General features: G+C 39.2%; 2 protein-coding genes across 4 annotated transcripts; one reads left to right on the forward strand and one right to left on the reverse strand.

The window, feature by feature from the left end:
• Positions 1 to 337: 337 nt before the first annotated feature.
• ptpn2a (protein tyrosine phosphatase non-receptor type 2a) lies at positions 338 to 8,858 on the reverse strand. The gene is made up of 9 exons (XM_056381709.1): positions 8,640 to 8,858; positions 7,393 to 7,483; positions 7,191 to 7,291; positions 6,920 to 7,018; positions 5,714 to 5,851; positions 5,245 to 5,454; positions 4,394 to 4,558; positions 3,271 to 3,467; positions 338 to 2,061 (listed from the first exon to the last, which is right to left on the reverse strand). The coding sequence occupies exons 1-9, from the start codon at positions 8,694 to 8,696 to the stop codon at positions 1,872 to 1,874; spliced, it is 1,248 nt and encodes a 415-aa protein (XP_056237684.1). The 5' UTR covers positions 8,697 to 8,858; the 3' UTR covers positions 338 to 1,871.
• Positions 8,859 to 11,942: 3,084 nt separating this feature from the next.
• Positions 11,943 to 21,369, forward strand: seh1l (SEH1-like (S. cerevisiae)). Of its 3 annotated transcripts, none has more exons than XM_056381626.1 (9): positions 11,943 to 12,152; positions 12,682 to 12,732; positions 12,837 to 12,983; positions 13,243 to 13,454; positions 15,001 to 15,099; positions 15,221 to 15,361; positions 15,531 to 15,685; positions 18,866 to 19,019; positions 20,866 to 21,369. In XM_056381626.1, exons 1-9 carry the CDS (start codon positions 12,042 to 12,044, stop codon positions 21,041 to 21,043), a joined length of 1,248 nt encoding a protein of 415 aa, XP_056237601.1. In that variant the 5' UTR covers positions 11,943 to 12,041; the 3' UTR covers positions 21,044 to 21,369. The 3 variants fall into 3 exon arrangements, with proteins under 3 accessions (XP_056237601.1, XP_056237602.1, XP_056237603.1); XM_056381627.1 differs by lacking the exon at positions 20,866 to 21,369 and adding an exon at positions 20,417 to 20,859 and having other exon boundaries at positions 11,944 to 12,152; XM_056381628.1 differs by lacking the exon at positions 20,866 to 21,369 and having other exon boundaries at positions 11,947 to 12,152; positions 18,866 to 19,374.
• The last annotated feature ends 1,575 nt before the right edge of the window (positions 21,370 to 22,944 follow it).

Genomic DNA, 22,944 nt, shown 5'->3' on the forward strand with positions numbered 1-22,944 from the left:
AGGGGATAAGCCAGCAAACTCTGGGCTAGTCCTGCTCCAGAGCAGCATCAGTGTGAGAGCTTTTGTTGCCTGGGGCTAAAGGAGCTGTCAACCCCATGCTAAGTGCAGTGTGGAAAACATATTCTAGTGGAGAGCCTCAGTCAACAGGTATTTCTTCCTCCCCATACACTAATGACAAGAGTTAAATAAAATTACTCAGGTAGTCAATATGAACAAGACTGTTCTTGAAATACTGAATGAATTCCTGGAATCCACAACCTCCAGTCTGGCTGTGACTGGACACTAAATCTGCTCTAGTGACACTGAATTTAAAAAAAATACAAACAGACAAGCAGGGTTAAGTAAAAAAAAAGATGAATGTTTTATTTTAGTCAGTATTTCATGTTTTGTTTGCTTTTTTCAAAACACCATCTATCATGTTCTCACTGCAGCTCAGCAATGTATAAAACTCCCCTGAAATCTTATGTGGAAACAAGAATGAATGGAATGTTATGGTCAAACATAGCCTATCGTTTCTGGGTTAAATGAGTAAAAGCCTGTCCAACAGTGGTAACCAGCCAGTCACTAACATGTCATTTCATCTCAGGAGTCAGTACATGCAAATGTCACATTTGGTGTGCAATCAACTCTGATACAATTTATTGTACCACATTTCTGCTTACAACAAATTGATCAGTCATGTTACTCATGTACTGTGGGAAACAACAGCTCACATGAACCTTTTTCTGTACTGTTCATGTTAGGAAACCTTGGAGCACACATTTTTCCATTGAACTCACTTCAAGGCACATTAAAGCTATCACAAACCAGCAAACAAACGGGTACAGACATGTTTGCTATCACTCCAGGTGCTCTGCTCCAACTTCTAAATTGCACTATTATAGCTTTAGATTGGTCCCAGTCCATTGAAAACCAATTTCGGTGATATTACGGGTTTAAATTAAAAAGTCATATGCAACGCAAAGTTTCTATGACTTGTATCATTTTGTAATTCAGTTATGTCTAAGCTCCAACAGAAAATACATTCCACATAAAGGGAGTACAATTTAAACAGCTTTCCTGGCTGGTATTTGAATAAAAATGGACAGCTTTGCTTTGGTTTCCTAAAGTGGGATAACCTGAACACACATGAACCCATCCAGTGGGTGAATAAACGCATTAAGCTGTGAGGGACCCGACAGCCACTATGATCCATGTGACAGTCAAGACTTATGGAAAAAATGTGCTCATTTAACAGAAATTTAAAGGTTAACATTCCAGCAGAGTTTGAAACATATTGGGATGCCCTGCTAAATGTGAATGGAAGAACAAGTGGTGCTCTGGTAAACCTTAAATGCATGCATGAAATGCAAATTTCATTACAGAAAAACAAACAAAAAATAATCCCATAGCTGACCTCAAGGGTGTGGAATCTTCCTACATATCTATGGTAGGATGGACAGTCAACACACATCATTTTGAAATGCAAAATGTAAAACATGTCCACAGATGATCAACACACATCTGACCATTACAAATAAAGAATGCAAAAATAAACCTGTCAGAATTTTTTTTTTTTCTTTGTACTGCACCTTTAGTAAGTTTCTTTCAAAGCCATTTGCTATGATACAGTACATTCATCAACAGTGACAAGTAGGATAGGGAAATTAAATCATCGTGCTGGCACCAAGATCCTGAGATGTTACTATTTTTGTTAAGATCTTACATGAAAAATATACACACACTCATTTGATCTAGCGCTCCCGCATTTTGACCTTTAAGAAATAAATACCCTCACAGTTATGCACATCTTATCTAAATCTGCTTAGAGAAGTACCTAACCCCAGGTACTGGTGCAAAGTAAGAGTCAGTTGTTAGTGACCCAGAGTGTATCACTGGGAGTACATCCAGCACACCAGCAGGCCGACAGCCAGCGCTGCCCCGGCACCAACGTTGAGCAGGACGGGCCTCCAGTACAGCCACTTCTCTCGTTTCCTCTCTGAGTCGGTCAGTCTCTGTTTCATCTGCTGGACCTTCTGTGCGGTGCTGGCAATCCTCTCCTCACGGTGTCTCTTCCTAACACTGAAATAAGAGTCAGTTAAAGGGAAGCAGTCAGAGAACAACAGCGTGGAAAACACATCGATATCATGCACCATGCCTCCTCTCTGACGTCTCTGATAGGGCTGCCACTAACAACTATTTTTCTAACGATTAATCTATCGAGTATTTTATCGATTAGTCGATTAACCTAAACAATTCATTTTCCTCCAGAAAATCTAAATGACACTTTGGCATGATACATATGCCCAGATTCAGGCCTAAACATTTTCTCAAACACTTATTCAGTGTAATTTCTCAGGCAGCAGCAGACAACTTTATGACTTTATGAGAGTATTTATCAGCTACAAGGACAAAAAGATATTAAAAAGCTCCGTCTACTAATGAACAGACACTTACACGTGACATAATCCTTCACATGTTTGTGACTGATCTCACTGAGCGCCATAAAAAATAATAATCACAAAATAACACTGGTTAAACAAGATTTAGAGTGAAAGGATTTGAACTGTAATGTGCTCATCCTCCCAAAGTCAGACATTAACCAGCTGATTTGATCTTTATCTTATCCATGATCCAGCTCAGACTATTACTGGTTCTTTTTTTAAAATAATAAATTCTGAACAGGATTTGAATTGACTGTTCTGGTTTGTTTCAGCAAATTGCTCAGCTTACAACAATCTGACACATTTTATGATTCGTGGTGAACTAAGATAATCAGTTACAGACAGCTTTCATTGCAGCGTTTCATTACAGTTCGCTATTAGCTTAACCAGCGCGATGCTGTTGTGTAAAAATCACCAGAGATAACAAATGAAAATATATCTTTTCTGTTTGTTGCCTGTTGAACAGGTGGTTGGATAAAGTATTTATTGGCCTTTTATTTTTTATTGCACTTACAGTAATGTAAAGCTCAGTCATAGTTCTTCACCTGGTTCTGTCTGGCACAGCCTCTGCCGTGCTGTTTGCGTGCGTGTGTGTGTGTGCGTGTGTGTGTGTGTGTGTGTGTGTGTGTGTGTGTGTGTGTGTGTGTGTGTGTGTAGCCCTCGTCTCTGAGGTCTAAAAGTAATATCAAGGTGGAATTTTAGAGCAAGATGGGAATGAAAGTGTTAAAGTGAGCTTAGATATTTGGATAGACTGCACACACTGAGGAGTCCAAACAACATTTGCATTTTTCTACAACTTGTCCTTTCTTCACAATGAACCTGACAGAATCTGAGCGGTGTTACTTACTGCCCAGAGTGCTCATCCACATTGTGGTCGTGGCTGTCTGGCTCTGTTGCCAGCAGGTGGTCTCCTGAGGAAGCCTGCAGATCCAGACAGGGTGCTGGCTGGCCGTTGGGCCTACTGTCATTGAGGTGAGGTCTGGGTGGAGGTGGTGGAGGGGGCAGATCTGGCTCCAAGGGGAGGGCAGTTCTAGGCAGCACTCTCTGTTTGTTTTGTTACAGGGAACAAGACACACGACACACAAATGAAAGTAAGTTTTCTCACAGCTCCCAACTTTTTGTCGACACATTGCAACAACGGTAAAAGAGGTGTTTCTGCAGCATTAATACTCTAAGGCTTAAGGCTTTAAGACCTTCCTAATACCACATAGAATGCAACTGAATATGTGTTTCACAATCATACTGGCCAAAGTATAAAAATATGAGAGAACCACCGGGGACAATATGGCCTAAAATGATCAATTCATTATAATTTTTGCTTAAATTGAGACTTATACATAAGCGAGCCACTGTAGCTAGCAATAGTGACCATGTTTACTACATGTTTGTGTGACTGAAACTAGAATTGCTGCCTCATGGTTGTATGTCTCTGTCAAGATGCAGGAAATGTGGTAACAATCACCTCCTCCATTCCTGAGTTACAGTTTGAATAATGGCCAGTGTTTTTGCAGAACATTATAATAACACAGTGAAGTTGACCTCATCCTTGAGTCCAAGTGAATGTTTGTGCCAAATGGAATGAAATTCCCTAAACGCGGTCTACAAGAATGGGACTGACATGAGGTCACGCTGACCTTTGACCACCAAAATCAAATCATTTATCCTTGAGATTAAATTAATATTTGTTCCAAATTTGAAGATATTCCCTCAAGACGTTCCTGAAATATAACATTCATGAGAATGGGATGGACGTGAGGTCAAGGTCACTGTGACCTCATGTCCGCAGCACAACCCACTGCCACAAAAACCCCCATTTAGTCTAAAAGTGCAAGATGGCAAAAGACATTATATAACGACACAAACATTACTGCTTACAGCAAAAAAGTGTAAATAACCTCATAACAGCCCAAATATGAGCCTGAGACGTTTGGAAAGTACAGTCTTACACCCCAGACTTGTGACCGAGTTACCTGTGCTGCTGAGTTGTCTGTCAGAACGAGCCTGGCTCCCTCGATGACAGCCATATAGGAGAAGCGGAGCTGGTCAGGGGTCTGGATCAGGCCCATGCGGTATTCCCTCATGTCCAGTAGCACCTTTTGTATGTCCACTGATGATGGATTCTTCGACTTGTCCATCTGCAAAACAGATTAACATGTTTAGAATATACAACTGAAAGGACAGTGCGGTTAATCCTAGGTTTTCACTAAACACTGAGAGACTATCAGACAGCTTAACAGAGACTGATACCGTTTGGATCAATGTATTTAAAACTGAAATAAATCAAATCATTATGTTGCTTTTTAGAGCAGCAAGTCTAAAACTATCAGCTTTGACTGTGTAAAACATGAACAAATCTTACCATCAGGTAACATTCAAATATTTAATGCAATATTTAAGACCAAGAAAAGCTTCAAATCTTCCATATTTTTATTTCTATTTCTACAGCAGTGGTTATCAAACTTTTTTCTGGCATGCCCACCTTTAGAGGGCAAAAAAAGTTAACAATCTAATCCAGACCTGCACGGCAGAAAATTTAGAGTCATTCATCGGACAGGTATTCTGTGACATTTGTCTTTTGTGCTTCAATGCATAAAACATTGAAATATGCTTCATGCATTAAAGCATATTATCAACATGCCACAACTTCTCCCCTTGCAGCTTAACACTAAGTATGATCATAACAGGATCATCTCATCTTACTCTCTTGCCAAAACTTGAACCTCTTGAGCAATGCTTTAACTCTCTGTTTACCTTAGACACCAGGAAACATTTCTCTTTAATGGTAACTGCATTTGGTAACATCTCCCCTCCCTGTTCTCACCAGCACCAGGCAAGTGTCCACCAAGGCGAAGGTCCCTGAGCGTCCAATCCCAGCGCTGCAGTGCACCACTGAGGGCCCGTGCTCCGCACTCAGCGAGCCAAACTCCCGAACCTTGAAGAGGAAGTTCAGGAAGGAGGCAGGAGATTCCGGGACGCCAAAGTCAGGCCACGTGGTGTAGTGAAAGTGGTAGATCTCCCTTGATTCCCCCGTCTACGACAGAAAACATGTGATGTTGGCCATGATTGGAGGACTGCATTGAGTTCTGCATGACTGGGGTGATTTGTCACTAGGAAAACATCACACACACCATGAAATCACAGCATTTATCTTCCACATGCATTTAGACTGAGATGCTGGGAGTAATGGACTGCAATAAGTAGACACATAGCAGTTTTCATTACACAAAATACTGGACCAGTCCAGATTTTGAAAAGGTTACATTATCTAATAGTCTCCCATCCACACTCACCTTTGTGTTTCGCAGTTCTAGCACTCGGATTGTGTAATAAGATTGGTCCTCCTCTGAAAGTAGCCTGACAACAAACCCTGTGTCTGTGAAAGACATCTGTAGCTCTTCTGTGGTTGGCCAGTACTGTGCACACTTTTCCTGTTAAGACAGAATCAATTAATTCAGTCTTGGATAGGAAGCCACATGCTCTGAGCTCTCTGAAGGGCGTGTTGACTGAGGCATTGCAGGACAGATGCAGTGAATTAGTTAATCAATCTTTATCAATACCCAAATACCATTATCAGTGTAAAGGAATGTTCTATGCACAGACAACATATCTGATAATGTTATTTATCCTCTGGGTCATTATAGTCAATAGTTCTGTGTTATTATACTACATAGTCCTTGGCAACTCATTTCCTCAAGTCATAAACAGTCATAAACAGAGTTTATAAAAGATTTAGTTGAACCCGGATGACACTACTTAAAAGGTTTTGGGGCAATTTTAAGCATTTTGGGCTTAGAAGAATTTTGAAAAACATCTTGGGAACTGTCACGGTCTTGTTGTGGAAAGTTTGTAATGTGGCATTTCTTTTGAAAATGTACAGCAAAGTGTGTTTGGAGGCAAAAATTTAAGAAAATTAGCAGGTCACATTTTCTTTCTTGTACTGCAAGTTATATTTGACTTCCAAATTTGCCGGTGAAACTGCTAAACGTAACTATAAAGGGGATTTTAGTGTTGCAATGAAAGACCAGATTTAAGGGATAGTTCGACATTTTCTCGCTGTTGGCTAAGAAGTAGACCAGCACATAATCCTCTGTAAACCACAACTAATAATATGTACTCTTCACAAAGATGGATGTATCCTGTTTTGTTTTAGTTAACTTCTGACACAGCCAGGCTAGCTTTTTTCTCCTGTTTTCAGTCTTTATGCTAAGCTAAGCTAACTAGCTGCTGGCTAGTAAGAAAGTGAATTAGTGTACTTCCTAAAATATCAAACTATTCCTTCAAATTTTAAAGGATTTAGCCTCACTTGGCCAATGAAATCGGGAAAATGAGCATAGAAAATATATGTAAAATGCTCTCCATGTTGTAAAAAAGCATCCATAGTTAATGTTAGTCTCAATATGTAACACCTTGTAGCATGTCTCCCAAAATGTTTATATAAAACAGACAAGAAAGGGATGTGGTAAATGAATGATAATCAGGTGCCACAATGTACTCACAGATCCCTTTTCAATGACTCTGTTGAGCATTATAACTGCTTTGGAACACTGCTCCCAAACCATCAGCCAGAAATGACCACAGGTATTCCTCAAAGGCCCCTGTGGAAGCAAAAGAAAGAAAGGCACATAGCAAAGAAAAAAATCCAGTTATTAGCAAAGCTCAGAGTACATCAAAGTGAAATCCTGCACATTCTCCTTCAAGTGGCCCACAGATCTTTTCAATGTACACTGATGCACACGGTGTCATTTACATTGCTATACTCCACCGTACCTGAGAAAGAATATAAGCTCTTTGGGCTTCTTCCATCATCACTAAACTTGCATTGATGTAGTCATTTTCAGAGTTTTCAAGTTTTACTCGACTGTGATCATCTGAAACCAGATGAGAGATCACAGAGAAATTATAAATCACAAAGACGTCATTCAAAATAATACAAATTTTCATTAACAACCTTATTTGTCATAAGACTCACATGGGCTGACATCTCTGTAGCGGTTCAAATTCCGATTCACTGGAAGTTTTGCCACTTTGTAAGGATATTCACTGGCTTGGTTACGGATCTCCTGTTGTAAACAAGAATACATGCAGAACATTAGTGTGCATATCTTTACATTGATTAATTCAGCAACATCAATTGGGGGACATAATGTTCAAAAAATGCATATGACATATACCTCCTGCCTGACAGAAGTGGTGGCATGTAATACAGACAGCATTCATGTAAATACCATGCCCAGAAATAAAAGGCCTTTAATAAGGTGTCATTTGTACTGTTTTCATTGGAACTATCATCTGTACTCACAGGTACTGCTCTGCTTTGCTCTCATTTGTCAAACTATTGTATTGAGTGCTGTTGTTTAACTACAAATCGTTTTTATAGTGTGTATGGGGTGAGGCCAAAGATGATTTCCCCGCCTCTGCTGGACAATAACTTTATTTCTGTGTGTGACAGCTCATCAGAAACAGTTTTACCGATGAAAATAAAAGTGACTAAAGAAAAACAAAACACATGTGAGAATAGTTTCAAACATGAGGAAAAACATTTCCACTTCTCAGCATAAACGGATAACACTCTGAAAAGCTGCATTGTTTTTAACTTTCTCCATTGGGTTAATTTATCTGGCTACTTTTTAGATTAAAAATATCTCCTTATATATAAACTATTAAGGTTGAGTATCTCTCTGTAACTTCCAATCAAGGTAACTTTTACAGTTACATGCTACCCTCCAGCAGGTAGCTGCATATTACGGGGTCAACCTAAGTTAAACCGGAACAGAAATATTATAAACTCCGTGATGTGCTCTCTTGGACCGCTGCTGGTAAAGCACATGCGCTTTTCTCTGGAAGTCCCGATGAATTCTCAGAAACTGCAGCTGACGTCTGCTAGCGTCAGCAAGCATTAGCTAACTGAGCTCAACTATGAGGACTGTGCCGCTGCACGTTTTTTAGCTACAAGCTTTCTAGCTACGGAAGTCAGCGACCACTAGCGCGGATTTCCAGTTTCCCACTCTTCTTTACTAAGTGCTAAGCAACATATGTATAACCTTTAGACAATGTGTTGTAGTCTGTAGGTCAACACGGTTGAATGTGTCACCAATTAGGCTAAAAGTAACCAAATACTGGGAAATGTGCCTAACTGGCTAGCTATTAACTTAGCTAGCTAAGTAAGTTAGCAACCGATCGTCATAGAAACACGAGAGGCCCAGTGTCCGGACTTACATTGTAAAGGTTTTGCCATCTCCCGGACGAATCAATGTCTTCAAATTCTTGCTCCATTGTATCGTAATTGGTGCCCCGAGACACTTTCCGGATGATCACAGAATGTTTTTAGCACCGTTCACCAAGTTACTCCTTTCTGTCAGCCATGTAAACAGCAGTCTGTGTAATCCTGGGGATCCCTGCGGGAAGTCTGCTGCTCCTGCACAATACTGCATGCACTCTGACTGACTTGGGTTGCCAGTTCTGTTTATCTCTACGTACCACATAAAATGATTCCAGCCACTCACCGCTGTGTGGATGTTTGATTATATGTGTTGGCATATATCAAAATTATAACGTAAACGCAATTTTAATTATTATTGCTAGTTAGTAACCAAAGTTATTTTTGATATCTAAAAAGATTTGTATATGTTTCTGTTTTTGCTAATCATACAGCAGGGAACAGAATAAGAAATAAATTAGTATACAATAAGAAATAAATATTTTAGAAACAAGTGTCCAATATGAGAGTCAATGTAACTGTTGTATATATATATAAATATATTATACTGAACCTGGCAACCCCGGTAGCAGAACAGTTGACAAAAAAGTAACGTAGCTAATGATGTTACTCAGTCTAATTTTAATATGACAGCTATGTATTCTCTTTATTTTTACCACTACAATACGGTTACTGTTAAGTTAGACATGACAAGCTTCAACATAAACGTTATCATAAAGTACCTCAAAATATGATTTAATTACAATTGGTGTGAATGCGCCCCTCTGTGGTCAGTGTCGATCGGTGCAAGCGATAGCGGGAAGGCAACAGGTAACCGGCAACCCGAGCAAGGACCAGTCAGATGAGGAGTAAGTGTGTAGGGAAATGAATTTCTAAATTCTTAATTTTGTTTCATGTCCTGCAGTCGAGTGCATAGGAGTTTAATAGCCAGTGGTCAATATTGTTGTGGTTGTTAAAGTGGAGTCAGCGAAGGGAAAGATCTCTGTAGTTAACCTCTACAACCCTGGACTATAGTTGGAGCAAGAACAACTGGAAGGTATAACGGATAAAGGTGAACTACCAGTAATATGGGCTGGGGATTCTAATGAACATGGGTCAGTTTGGGGGAGTATAACATGAAACAGAAATGGAAACGTGTTGATGAATTTGCTGAACAGATACAGAGTTGTAGTATTAGATGGTGGTAGGTAAACATGGTTCCAAGTCAGTAGGGAAGCAAAATCAAGCAGAGACTTAACATTCACGTCAGCTGAGCTTGTTTTAGTGGGGAAATTGGATATAAATGGCGTGTGGAGGGATCATATTCCAATAAGAGTATTCATATTCCAGTAAGAGAAGAGGATAACAGGTCAAGGATACAATGACTCAATTCAAACACAAGGAGGTTGGAAATGTAAGTTTTGTTAGCTCAAAGAGTTTAAACAAGCCAGAAGAAGAGGGATGAGAACTTGAGTGAGTGAGTACTTCAAACTAGTGCATGATAAGGATAATACAAATGTAGTTAACACATTCTTTTCTCTGCAAGAACATAAGCAAGCCATTCAAGAGGGGAGAAGGGATGGGTTAGGGTACCAGTTTTTTCACCATCTGGATGACATGTTACTAAAGGAGATATTAGCAATAATCAATACAAGGATGGACATTTGCCAAAAGAATGGAAACACTCAGTTGTTGTCACTTTACAGAAACCTGGTAAAATAGCAAATGAACCTGGCTCTTACACATGCAGTTGCACTTACAGCTGTGTTATGTAAAATAATGGATGGTCACAGACAGTCTAGTATATATTCTCAAGAAAACAGGGATATTTCAACCCCTATCACAGTGGCTTCAGGGTTGGACAAACCACTGTGGACTCTGTACTAGAGTTATATAGTAAATAGCAAATAAAGAAACAGTAGTGGTATTTCTCAACATTGAAAACACATGTATGTTGTGGAAGGAGAGTTTGTGATAAAGTTGTATGATGCTGGGGTACAAGGTAGGATGCTAAACTGGATCAAGAAGTTTTTGAGTGATCGTAATATTCAAGTAAGAGCCGGTGGGGTTATATCCTGTGAAGAAAGTGTAGCTATGGGATAGAGGCAGATAGGGGAGCATTCATGACGATATATAGGGCAGTCATAAGATCTGCAGTTGACTAGATGTATGGCATATGGGACAGCAGCTTCCTCTGTTCTAAAGAAACTGTATGTGGTGCAGGCTAAAGCACTTAGAATAAGTGGCAGGGCTTTTAGAATAACACCTATTAATGCTCTTTTCAATTGAAATGGGGGAAATACCAATTAATACCTGCTAAGTGTTTGTTGAGGGAGCACTGGAGTTTCAGGGAAAGTGTGGAAACGTAAAGAGGGGGAGTTTAATAAGTGTAATGGGTTAGAGAACACAGGAAGAGGGAGTGAAAGATTTGTCGATGGGTCTGGCAGTGTGCTGGCCACCTGCTCCACCATGACTTTTGCCAGAACCCAGTGTAGACATATTAGACCAAAACCATGAAGAAGGATGCAGGTGATCCTGTGACTTCAGTTAGAGACCATCTTAAAGAAAAAACAGGCAGTTTTCATACAGATTTACATTGATGGCTCCAAGAGCCTGGGTAATGGAAAAGCTGCAGTAGGAATAAGAATTAAAACATCTACTGATACAATATAGAAAGTGAATATCAAATCATGTCCGTCTTCACTGAAGAGCTTGTTCCAATCTTTCGGGCATTTGAGTGGATGAAGGATGTTAGACCAGGAAACTCATATGCTAACATTCTCCTGCAGCACTAATGGCACTGAAAGGTTGGAAAAGTGGAACCAGACAAGATCTAATTCTAGAAATTTTGACTGTGCTAAATTGGGTATCACCCTAGCCTATACTTTACCAAATGTATTTACCACCACCCTCTCCTTTTTCTTTATTTCTTTGATAACTGCTTTTACTTATGTGTATGTACCGTATATGTTTATATATATATATATTTATATATATATGTATGTATTTGCATATGTATATATGTGTAGGAATATAATATATGCATATATGTGTATATGTGCATCTGTATATGTGTATATGTATGTAATTTTATTTTTTATTTTTTCCTTTTCTTTATTTAATTATCAATTTATTTAATTCTATTAATAATTCTATAGTATTTTATTACAATTATATTGTTATTGACTTTTCTTTTCTTTTCTTTGATTCCATTGAATGACGGTGATTGAGGTTTGGCAACACATTGAAAATGTAATTTCACAAGTGACCTGTGGAGGGTAGCAACGCGCCTTTTCTGCGTCTAGTCTGCCGCAAATTTCAACCGAAAAAGAAGACCGACGTGCACACACTCACTGCTGTACACACACTACGAACACCCGCCAAACACACACACACAGTAGACACATGACAGGCCTGTCATTATGTTTGTAGCGCGGAGTATCGCAGCAGATCATAAAGATCTAATACACGATGTGTCGTATGATTTCCACGGCCGGCGAATGGCAACTTGCTCCAGTGACCAAAGCGTCAAGGTGAGTTACGTGGAACATACATCAGTTTGCTAATGTTAGCGTTAGCTGTAACAGCTAGCTTGTTAACATTTTACCCACATTATCAACAATCTCAGCTTACTATTGAATTTACTGACTCTCATTTTCCACCAGTTGTTGACAGAAGTAACGTTAGGTCATCTGTTAAACGTACCGCTAATTCTGACCCATAAACGCAGCTTTACCGTCTTGTATTTAGCCTTTTTGCTAGCCACTGTGCCTGTAGCATACAACCTGAGGTAGCTGTAAGGACGTTGTATAGCAGATTTAATGTAAACACTACAGAGTTAGCACATAGCAACAAAGAACAACACAATTCCTGCATGTATAGTACATACATGAAGGTGTGATCTAACATCAGTAGTCAGTAAACCAGTTCAGGATCTCAAAGTGAAAACCTTACTACATTAATGTGTGTCATTGGGTGTCGGAGGTTACTAGCTTAATGTGTGTACACTTAAGCTATACTTTAATGCAATATTTCCTAACGTTGTTATCTTACTCTCCTCAGGTTTGGGACAAAAGTGAAAATGGAGAGTGGCACTGCACGGCCAGCTGGAAGGTAAACCACCTGATCAAGCAGCTGTCCCATGTCTTGAAATTTGAAGTCTTGAACTAGTTTTGGAGTTCATTGATTTGACAGAAGCTCTTTTCTCTTTTCCTCAGACACACAGCGGGTCAGTGTGGAGAGTGACCTGGGCTCATCCAGAGTTTGGGCAGGTTCTAGCTTCCTGCTCCTTCGACAGGACAGCTGCTGTCTGGGAAGAGATTGTAGGGGAGTCAAATGACAAACAGAGAGGACTGAGCCACTGGGTGAGTTCAACTTTAGCACCTTTCTCAAATAGTAGGACAGACATAAGACTAAATCTCAGAGAACTCTTGAGTTCAGTAGCTTCTGCAGTATTCAGAATGATGGTGCTCAGTACGCTGTGGTTATGACAGTGAACCCCACTAATGAAATGCTTATTCTATCTTGCTGCTCTATGTTGCTGTGTTAAGTCAGTGCTGATATTCAGTATGCCATACATTTCTGTTTGATCTGACCCAAGTATTTCACATTGTTCTGTTTTAGATAAAAAGAACCACATTAGTAGACAGTAGAACTTCAGTGACTGATGTGAAGTTTGCCCCTAAACACATGGGCCTGATGTTGACCACCTGCTCTGCGGACGGAGTGGTGAGGATTTACGAGGCTCCTGATGTTATGAACCTGAGTCAGTGGTCCCTGCAGCACGAGATCTCCTGCAAGCTCAGCTGCAGCTGCATCTCGTGGAATCCCTCCAGGTCAGAACACAGCTTTACTTTGTAAAATACTGTGACAGTTCAGTGTTGGGAATATTCACAATACTGGCTATGTTGTGTATATATTGTTAGTCTAGAAAGTAAAATTGAATTTACTGAAGAATTATTATCTACTTACCCTCATGTTAGTGAAAACATCAGTTACAGTAAATTTTTATATACATATTAAACAAACTGTTCTCTGGATGGGACTCACAGTCCCTATAATATTACACCTGTACTCTGACTGATATAATAGGAAAATATAATAAACTCACTGTTGAGTAGCTACTACACAGCACATTTTACTATATGTTAAATTAAAACCAAGATAAATATAGACAAAGAAACCATATATTTTTCAAATCAAATCAAATTAGGTTTATTTATAAAGCACATTTAAAACAACCAAAGCGCTGCACATATACAACAAAACAACATATTAACACCTAAAATGTGATGTCTTTACTATCCCATAGACTGAGACAGTCAGGGAACAGTTTGAAATAAAAACACACGGGATAAAATGAAAGATAAAACCTTAGGGACACTCAAAGGCCTAAAAACTTGTGAGTTTTAAGTTTAGTTTTAAACTTTAAGTTTATTTCGATTTGATATAGAGAAAGTTGTTAGAGATGAAACACTATCAGGTTCATTCTATTGGATTATTAATGGAATGTTATATAGGAACTGATGTTAAATAAAGTGAAAACGCTTAAGAAAAGATTCATTCTTTTTAATTGTCTATATATTCTCTCAAATGCAAACAGAATGCATATTAATATATAATGATATAATATTAATAATAATATTAAACCTCTCCTGCTGTCTTTGTAACATAAGCAGTAACAATTTTCTTTTTTTTTTTTCTTTCTTTTTTCACTCAGTTTAACACAAAAAACATTACAAGGTGTCCTACACACCACACACCACAAAAGGAGGGGAAAGAGAGGAGATGAAGAGAAGGAAAGAAAGAAAGAATGAATATGCTGAATACCATTAACCGCGTCAGGGTCCTGGTATTGTGTATGCTGGCTCACTGTCACATTATCATGGGTTTTGGGATAGCATGACAAGTCAAAATATCTTCTGTGAAAAAGATCACTCCATTTGGTCTGAAATCTAATACTTCACATCTCCTAGAAATTCCCCCACTCACCTCAAGTTCCCATTGCCCTCCATCTACCGGATCTTACTGCAGAATTGACAGGCGTAAATACTTGCTGTGTACATCACAGCTTTTATTTTTAAACCAAATGTAGCGTTGCATATCCAAACATGGACGCTCTTAACCCCAGTTTGCTCAATGAGTAAGTATTTGTAACAGCAAAGGACTGTGGGGGCAGAAACCAGTAACTTTACAGATTTCAGGAGTTAGATATACATTTAGATCGATATTAAACTCCACATTCTGTAACTGAACTTTTTAAAATGCAGGATTTTCTGCTGCTGAACTTTAAAGCCATCAACTATGACCTCCCAGCAGCCTTTAAGGTGATAGTAGAGTTTGAGTGAAGTGTACTTTTTTTTTTTTTTCCCTACCACCCAGCTCTCGTGCCCACCCGCCGATGTTTGCAGTGGGGAGTGACGACAACAATGTAACATATGGTGGCAAAGTTCAGATCTATGAGTACAATGAAAATACAAGGTAGGTGTTCCTGTAGAGTTGTGTATGCCACTCTTAAATATACCAGTATAAACAATAAAACGAGTATTTTTGTAAGTTGTTAATAATTGTTTAATTTTTTCTTTTTACTGATGTTAAAAAGGAAATATGCTAAAGCAGAGACGCTGATGACCGTCACTGATGCGGTCCATGACATTGCATTTGCTCCAAACCTGGGGAGATCTTTCCACGTCCTTGCCATTGCAACAAAAGACGTCCGAATCTTTAAGCTTGTTCCAATGAGGTGAGCGATTCAGGGCTTCTTTCTGTCAAAGTTGTCATTTGACAGACTCGCAGACAGTGGTTAGTGTTGTCACTGAAATCCTGCATTTTACATCTCAGTGAATTCATATATAGAATCAACAATGACAGAATGAAAATTAAATTTTCTATGTCTTGGATCCTTCTGACAGGAAGGAGAGCGCCTCTACAGGACCCACCAAGTTTGAGGTGCAGATCATGGCTCAGTTTGACAACCATAACTCCCAGGTGTGGCGTGTGAGCTGGAACATCACCAGCACCCTGCTGGCCTCCTCCGGGGATGACGGCTGTGTGCGCCTATGGAAAGGTAGGAGGATTTGTTAGCTACTGTTGATGACTGCTCATTTGTCTTCCTTTCATTTTACTGTGCAGGGCTGGGGGTGAGCGGTATGGACCAAATATATATCTCTGTATTTTCTATGAAGAGAGCTAAATGTTTGGTTTTAAGTCAAAGTCACATGTGAGATGTCACAAGAACTTTTATTAAAACAGACTGTGGCCAAAATAAAATGCAAAGACAGGGTTTCCTTCCCTGTTTTAAAATATACAGCTGCAAGACATGTCAATTATACAAGAAAACACATAAATGATAAGAGTTGAATTATATAAAATAACTTGCCTATAGGCCTATCACTAAGAATGTGCTTTCAGTTGTTCAACAACAATAATAGACTGATTAAGATAAAGAACAATTACAGGTTTTCCCGTCCTGCTCAACAAAACACACAGCTGTGCAAATAATAAAAACAGAACGGCTCACCTGATCTTTTAAATCCGAACCATCTCCAAATACTTGTACCGTTCTTGTTCTTTTACAAACCAGAGGCCTGTGCTAAGAAGCAAGATCTGTGGTTAGCAAGGTAAATTTGGGTTTAATCCTGGGTTTTCAGGGTAACAATGCTGGTTCTTCTTACCAGGGTTAATCACCATGGTAACTTACGCTGAATAAGAGGATCAGATCAAAACCTTTCAAAAGCCCAACCACCGACCTGGAAAACCAGAGATAGCATCCTATAGGATCCCGACAGAACAAAAGAGTTTACAATAAAGTCACAAATAGTAAAGAGCAACAGATATTTTTTGTGGAATCATGTTGTTTGAGACTTTTCATGTGTCTCCACTTGTTTTAACACAGGGCTTCTGATAAAGAAAGAGAGTTTATTACACTAAATAACAACAAACTGTTCTAGCTTTATTTTAATTGAACAAAGATTCTTTAATCTCAGAATAACATTCAGAGACTTTATGATATCTGGAAATAAAAACTAAACCCTCTGATATCTTCTTTCAGAAAAATTATAATTAAACATTTTTCTCCTCTTTACTTTGGCAGCAGAAACAGTCTGACATTACTTTAACTTTCTTTTTATAGAATCTGCATCCCTCATAGTAGTTTGTTCATCATCAGACAAAAGAGCTAAAATACTCCCTCACTAAGAAACTTGATGGTAACTACTGTGCTTATTTACAGTAAACCCTTAGCCTGACTTGAATCATTGGAAATCATTTCTAGTGTTTCTTTTCTTTTAGTCATGTGATCATATAGTTTACATTTCACCTTGTTGAATATCACTATTTGATGTCGCTATAACCAAATTTACCGCTGGGTATCGGCGGTTCTTCTCATATCATATCAAGTACTTTATTCATGGTTCTGATGATGTTGCTTATGATTAACAACTCCGCCTCTTTCACATGAAAGCGCTCGTAGTCGGATTGGTAATCTCAGAGTTACAGAACCAGTCGATAACCAGCTTGGTAGTACAGTTTATCCAGGATGGACAATGTTAGGTTCAGTTAAGACAGATAACAAAAATATATTCTGGTTATGTTGAACTTGCTTCATAGTAGAGGCCTCAGGTCTTCAGTCTTTCCCACAGGTTGAGAATTTACCTGTGGTCGTTGGTGGCACAGCATTTGACCGACGTGCACGCAGAGACTCATGCAGTTTAGAGGGGGAAAGTGTAACTCGTTTTTGTGGAGTTACAATTTACAGATATCCCCTAAATGCCTCACATGCAGACTATTGGAATATCTTCAGCAGACAGATTGAGTAATTGTTTAGAGTTGGTTTTTCTGACATTTTTTGTCCTTTACAAGCATATATAAAGCACATTTGCCAGTCATTCATTAACAATGTGATATATGATACTTTGCAACAGTAATACACTCATTTTAATTAGTGTGCTCAGCCTGCTGTCTGTTCTGCATTTGTGTTTGATGAATAGTGTATATTAACAGAAGCATTCCTTCTCCTGCTTTTCCAACAAGAAAAATTTGTTTTGCAATTTATAAATATGTATGTACATACATACATTTGCACTTGCATCATAATCAGCCTTATTGGCCAACTCTGTGTACGCGTACAAGGAATTATGAGTTTTCACTGCTCTAAATTGACTTAGTCCCCTGTCATCGCCACAGTTTTGAGCATATTCAGCTGCAGCTTGTTGTGACGCAGCAGAGCACCAGCTGTCCAACCTCCCGTCAGTAAACATGGTGTTTCACCATCTCGGATGAGACCGATGATCATTGTGTTGTCTGTGAACTCAGGAGTTTAACAGATGGGTCTCGTTGGTTCAGAGTGACAGGAGAAGTGGGGAGAGCACACATCCCCTAGTGGGCGCATTTGCGGACTGTCTGGCTGCTGATTATGATTTTTCCCTAGCCTCACCTGCTGCTTCTTATCTGTCAGGAAACTGGTGATCCACAGCAGGTGGAGGCAGCCACAGTCAGCTGGCTGGGTTTGGAGAGGAGGATTTCTGGGATTTATGCCTCTTGGTCATCGAGGTGTTGCACGATGTGTTACAATCCCATATTGACTACATCATCCAATGACCAGTCTCTCAAAGGACTTCAGTCCGAACAGGGACTCTTATTGTTAATGTGGATTAACTGCTGGCCAGGTACCGCTGATCAAGGGATGAGGGGCTGGTTTGGGAGCAGGGGCTGCCATCTCAGCTGAAAAGTCGACAAGAACTTGCTCAATTTTAAGGTCGCTCAGCAAGTCCCCATAATGTAACTCATTAAATTGTGAAGGTTGAAATCCCATTTGCTGGTCTCCTCTATATCCTATAGAGAGCTGCTGTTGCTCCTCAACTAAAATCTCAGCAAAGCTTTCAGTTTGTGTAAAAAGCTGTGAGAAAGTTTGTGGAGTGAATTGTCAAAAGTTCATCTGTTCCTCCCTGGTGAATCGAATTGCAAAGTTAGAGCTGAAAACTAACAAATAAACAAAAACAGATAAGTAGCAAAGAGCACCAAGGCTTCTATCCACCAAGCCATCTTAAAGCATCTGCGTATGCTTGTATTTATGTAAAAGTGAAGTCAGTAATGAATGATATGCACTATCAATCCTGCTATAACTGATTTGTGACAGTGAAAAATTCACCTGTCAAATCAGTTCAAGACAAATCGGTTCGTCCTCTTTGTTTAGGTCTGTGACAAATGACTTGTTAGATCACTGACTTCACCTCCTGTCTCTCTGCAGCCAACTACATGGACAACTGGAAGTGCACCGGCATCTTGAAGGGAGACGGCAGCCCACTCACCAGCTCATCCGGTCAGCCCACAGCCATGAGCACCGTGGTGGGCTCCTCTGTTCAGACCTCCCAGAATGCACTGAATGGGATGTCTGCAGGAAGGTAGGTGGTGTGGTGCATCTGACGCCACTCACCCTGCCCGACCCAAGCCAGTCAGAACTGACAACTTATTATGCCTCACACTGACTGGGACTGCAGCTGCTCACTGACAAACTCCTGGGCCTACACTGACCCAATGCTGCACTCATGCAAAGAGCTTGGCTTCCAGTGTACAAGTTGTGGGCATCAAGCCTGTGGAGTGTGTATGGTGTGGGTTTTTTTTTTTGTTGTTTTTTTAGGGATTTACTCTTGATTTGTATTGATGCATGTTATAAGAGTGGTTTCATGTTTCCAATTAGCATTGGCTAACCATTTTCTTGGCATAAAAAGTAAAATAAAGCGGTTTATATACATTTGATATGTGAGTATTATTTTGAATGTTAGTTATTATGGGATATATGGCAAAACCATTGTGTAGTTAATTAAACAGCATCTTGTAAATACTGAGAAATTGGATTCGATTCAGTCTACAACATCTGTTGCCATTAAATGAGTATTTTAAATTGAAGCTCATTTTCTCATCAATCTTTTTTTGATTTTATTCTCAGTATTCAGTTTTCTGAATGTATCTTTGAGCAAATATTGCCAAACTCTTTGCTGAGCAGGAGGACAGCTTGAATGAATCTTATTAACCACCTTTAATAACGTTAGAAAATAGTATAACACATAGTGTGGGCATAAATACAGCCATTGACATTGGCAGCTTTAAAGCGCAACTGTTTAAATTTTGAAATAAATATAACGCATTATTCTTTTTACAGATAACGTGGAATTCATAAGCAATAAAATTCACAATTTCCCAATTCAATACACTCAGGGGTTTTGTTGACATTGCCTTACATGGTCAGGTGTGATCAATAGTTTATGGTGGCTAATGTTAGCAAACTGTAGTTAGAAACTTCAGTGTAAAGGGCATCTTTAGGGTAAGGATTACCCTAAACAGCTTTATTGAGTGATGTTGCTGACTTAGACTCCCAAGTTACAAAGGTTTGCTTTAATCTTTGGACTATAGATGAGCAAATATGATAATTCAGTGTCATATTCAGAAATTAAAAGTGGCAGAGAACAAATTGCGTTTGAGCTAACACTCAGTTTATATGTGGCTGTATTTATGTTTAATTCAATAACCCCGGGCTTAACAAAACCTTTTTATTTACCATTCTTCTTGTTTTTGACTTAACTCTGGAGCCACCTCTAACCTGAGTAACGTCAGATCTGTCTACTGCATGACGTCCTACGTTATAGAATAATCAACTGGGTAATCAAATTAGATTTTGTTGTTGCAGTTTGTAAAATGACTTTGCATAAATGTTTTCTTGCATTCCATCTTCTGGTTGACACAACTGTGTGACACGGGGTTTGTTGAAGTAATGTGATATTGTACTGCTTGTTGCATGCAGGATTGGCAAGAGAGCTCCATTTGCCCCTCCCCTGCGGCAGCTGACCTCTCCAAAGATATACCAGCATCCTGCACATTACTAATGTCTCTTCTGCATCAGCTACCATTTGCCCTTGTGGTAATGCATTTCAAATGTGTGTATGTCATGTCCCAGCTGAATACTTGGGTATTCCTGGTTGAGGGCTTAAGTTTGGCACAAGAACTGCATGGTTCACTTTGTTTTGATCACAGCATGTTGCAGTTTGCCAGTGGTTCACCTCTTTTAATAGACACCTTTTAAAAATAAACCTCTAGAGCACAAATGCGCCCTTTCTCCTTTAATTTCTCATTTCTTCTTCCTTTTATGTGTTCCCCCTCTGTATTCCATTGTCATTGTCCTCGCCCTGTCCATGTATTTGTCGCCTTTGTTTCCTTCCTTTTTTTTTTTTTTTTTTTTTTTTGTTGCTTCAGGTATTTCTTTCCACCTCTGGATCCTCCCAGAGCGGGGACCAGGTATGGTCACCTGCTGCCTCCCTCCTCCCTCATAGAGCACTGTGATGCTGAGCCCATTCAGCCTCAACAACAGGCTCTTCCCCACAGACACTCCTCTAGAGCACTGCTGCCCTTACCAGAGGCTGAAGGACAGTAATACGTGTTTTAGCTAAAATAAACAGGGATGTGGTTGTGGTTGGGGATGAGCCACAAAACTACATTCATTTCTAATAAAAACCTTAATTTTTTCTGTGTTTTCTAATGTTTTGTTCTTCTGTGCAGAATTTAAAGAAGGCATTGGAAGATGTCATGTAGATTTTGTGATATTTATATGACATGGCCAACAGCCGTTTTGATAATCATTTTAATACTTTAATGTATATACTAGTCTCTGATTAATAAACTTAATGTTCCCAATATTTAGCTTTGTGTTTTAGTGTTTAAGTACTTGGAACATGCAATTAAAAAAAACATTAATTTTCATCTATTTGAGGTCACTATCACTGACTGACAGACTCAACCATCAGTAACTGCAGAGGCTGTATTTGTGCTAATCAATCAGTGCTGATGGAAGTTTTGGAGGAAATCAGAATAGAGATTGTAAGATATTAAATTATGTTATTGTTGTTTTTTTTCCTTCACATGCAGTACCATACAGTAAAATTTGGACACACCTATTTCAATGGTTTTTCTTTTTTTTTTTTTTGACTATTTTCTATTTAAAACAACAACAACAACATATTTTACATTCTTTAACGTAGCCACCATTTACCTTGATGACAGCTTTGTACACTCTTGGTGTTCTCTGATTCAGCTTCATGAGGTCGCCACCTGGAATGGTTCTCAACGGTCTTGAAGAAGTTCATATATGTTGAGCACTTGTTGGCTGCTTTGCTTTCATTCTGTGCTCCAACTCATCCCAAACCATCTCAACTGGGTGTAAGTCAGGTGATTGTGGAGGCCAGGTCATGTGATGCAGCACTCCTTCACTCTCCTTGTTTAATTAGTCCTTACGCTCTTCTTTTTGGCCTCCCTCAGTAGTGGTTTCTTTTCAGCAGTTCGACAGTGAGGGCCTGATTCATGCAGTCTCCTCAGGACAGTGGATGTTGAGATGTGTCTGCTACCTGAAGTGAAGCATTCATGTAGGCTGTAATCTGAGGTGCTGTTAATTGGCGATATCTGAGGCTGGTAACTTCTCTGCAGCAGAGATAAGTCTTGGTCTTCCTTTCCTGGGACGGTCCTCATGAGAGCCAGTTTCATCAGTGTTTGATGCATTTTGCAAATGGACTTGAAGACACATTCAAAGTTGTGACTGACCTTTGTGTCTTAAAGTAATAATGAATTGTCATTTCTCTTTACTTAGTTGAGCAGTTCCTGACATAATATGATTAGTACAGTTGTCCAATAGTGCTGTTTTTACTATATATAAACACTACCATGACATAACACAACACAACTGATGGTCTCAAACGCATTAAGAAGGCAAGAAAATTCACTAATCAACTCGTGACAAGGCACAGCTGTTAATTGAAAATCATTACAGGTGGCTACCTCATGAAACTTGTTGAGATTACGCTAATATTGTGCAGAACTGTCATCAACGTAAATGGTGGCTCCTTTGAGGAATCTAAATTTTTTTTTTTTCACACTTGTTTGTGTACTTCATAATTCCATATATGTTATTTCATAGTTCTGATGTCCTCAGTTCTACAATGTAGAAAATAGTTCAAATAATGAAACACCTATGAATGGGTAAGTGTGTCCAAACTTTTGGTACTTCTGGTACTCCTGGTACTTCACTCAAACAGTAAAACACAAAATCAGTTATTGACACTTTTTAACGGAAATTGAAGTTATTATGAGGTGATATGATTATCTACAGACTAATTGTCAATAACATGGGGCCTGTTTTAGGAAACTGAAAAATCTGGAATAACTGTTCAGAATCAGTCCTTGTTTCCCCAGTATGGACATTTGCCCTGTACCATAGTTGATCCATGGCCTTTGAGTTGTTGTCAGATTGATTGATAACCTATCACGGCAGATACTACTTATTAA

The sequence above is a fragment of the Seriola aureovittata genome, chromosome 7, assembly GCF_021018895.1.
Source record: "Seriola aureovittata isolate HTS-2021-v1 ecotype China chromosome 7, ASM2101889v1, whole genome shotgun sequence".
Classification (NCBI taxonomy): Eukaryota; Metazoa; Chordata; class Actinopteri; order Carangiformes; family Carangidae; genus Seriola; species Seriola aureovittata.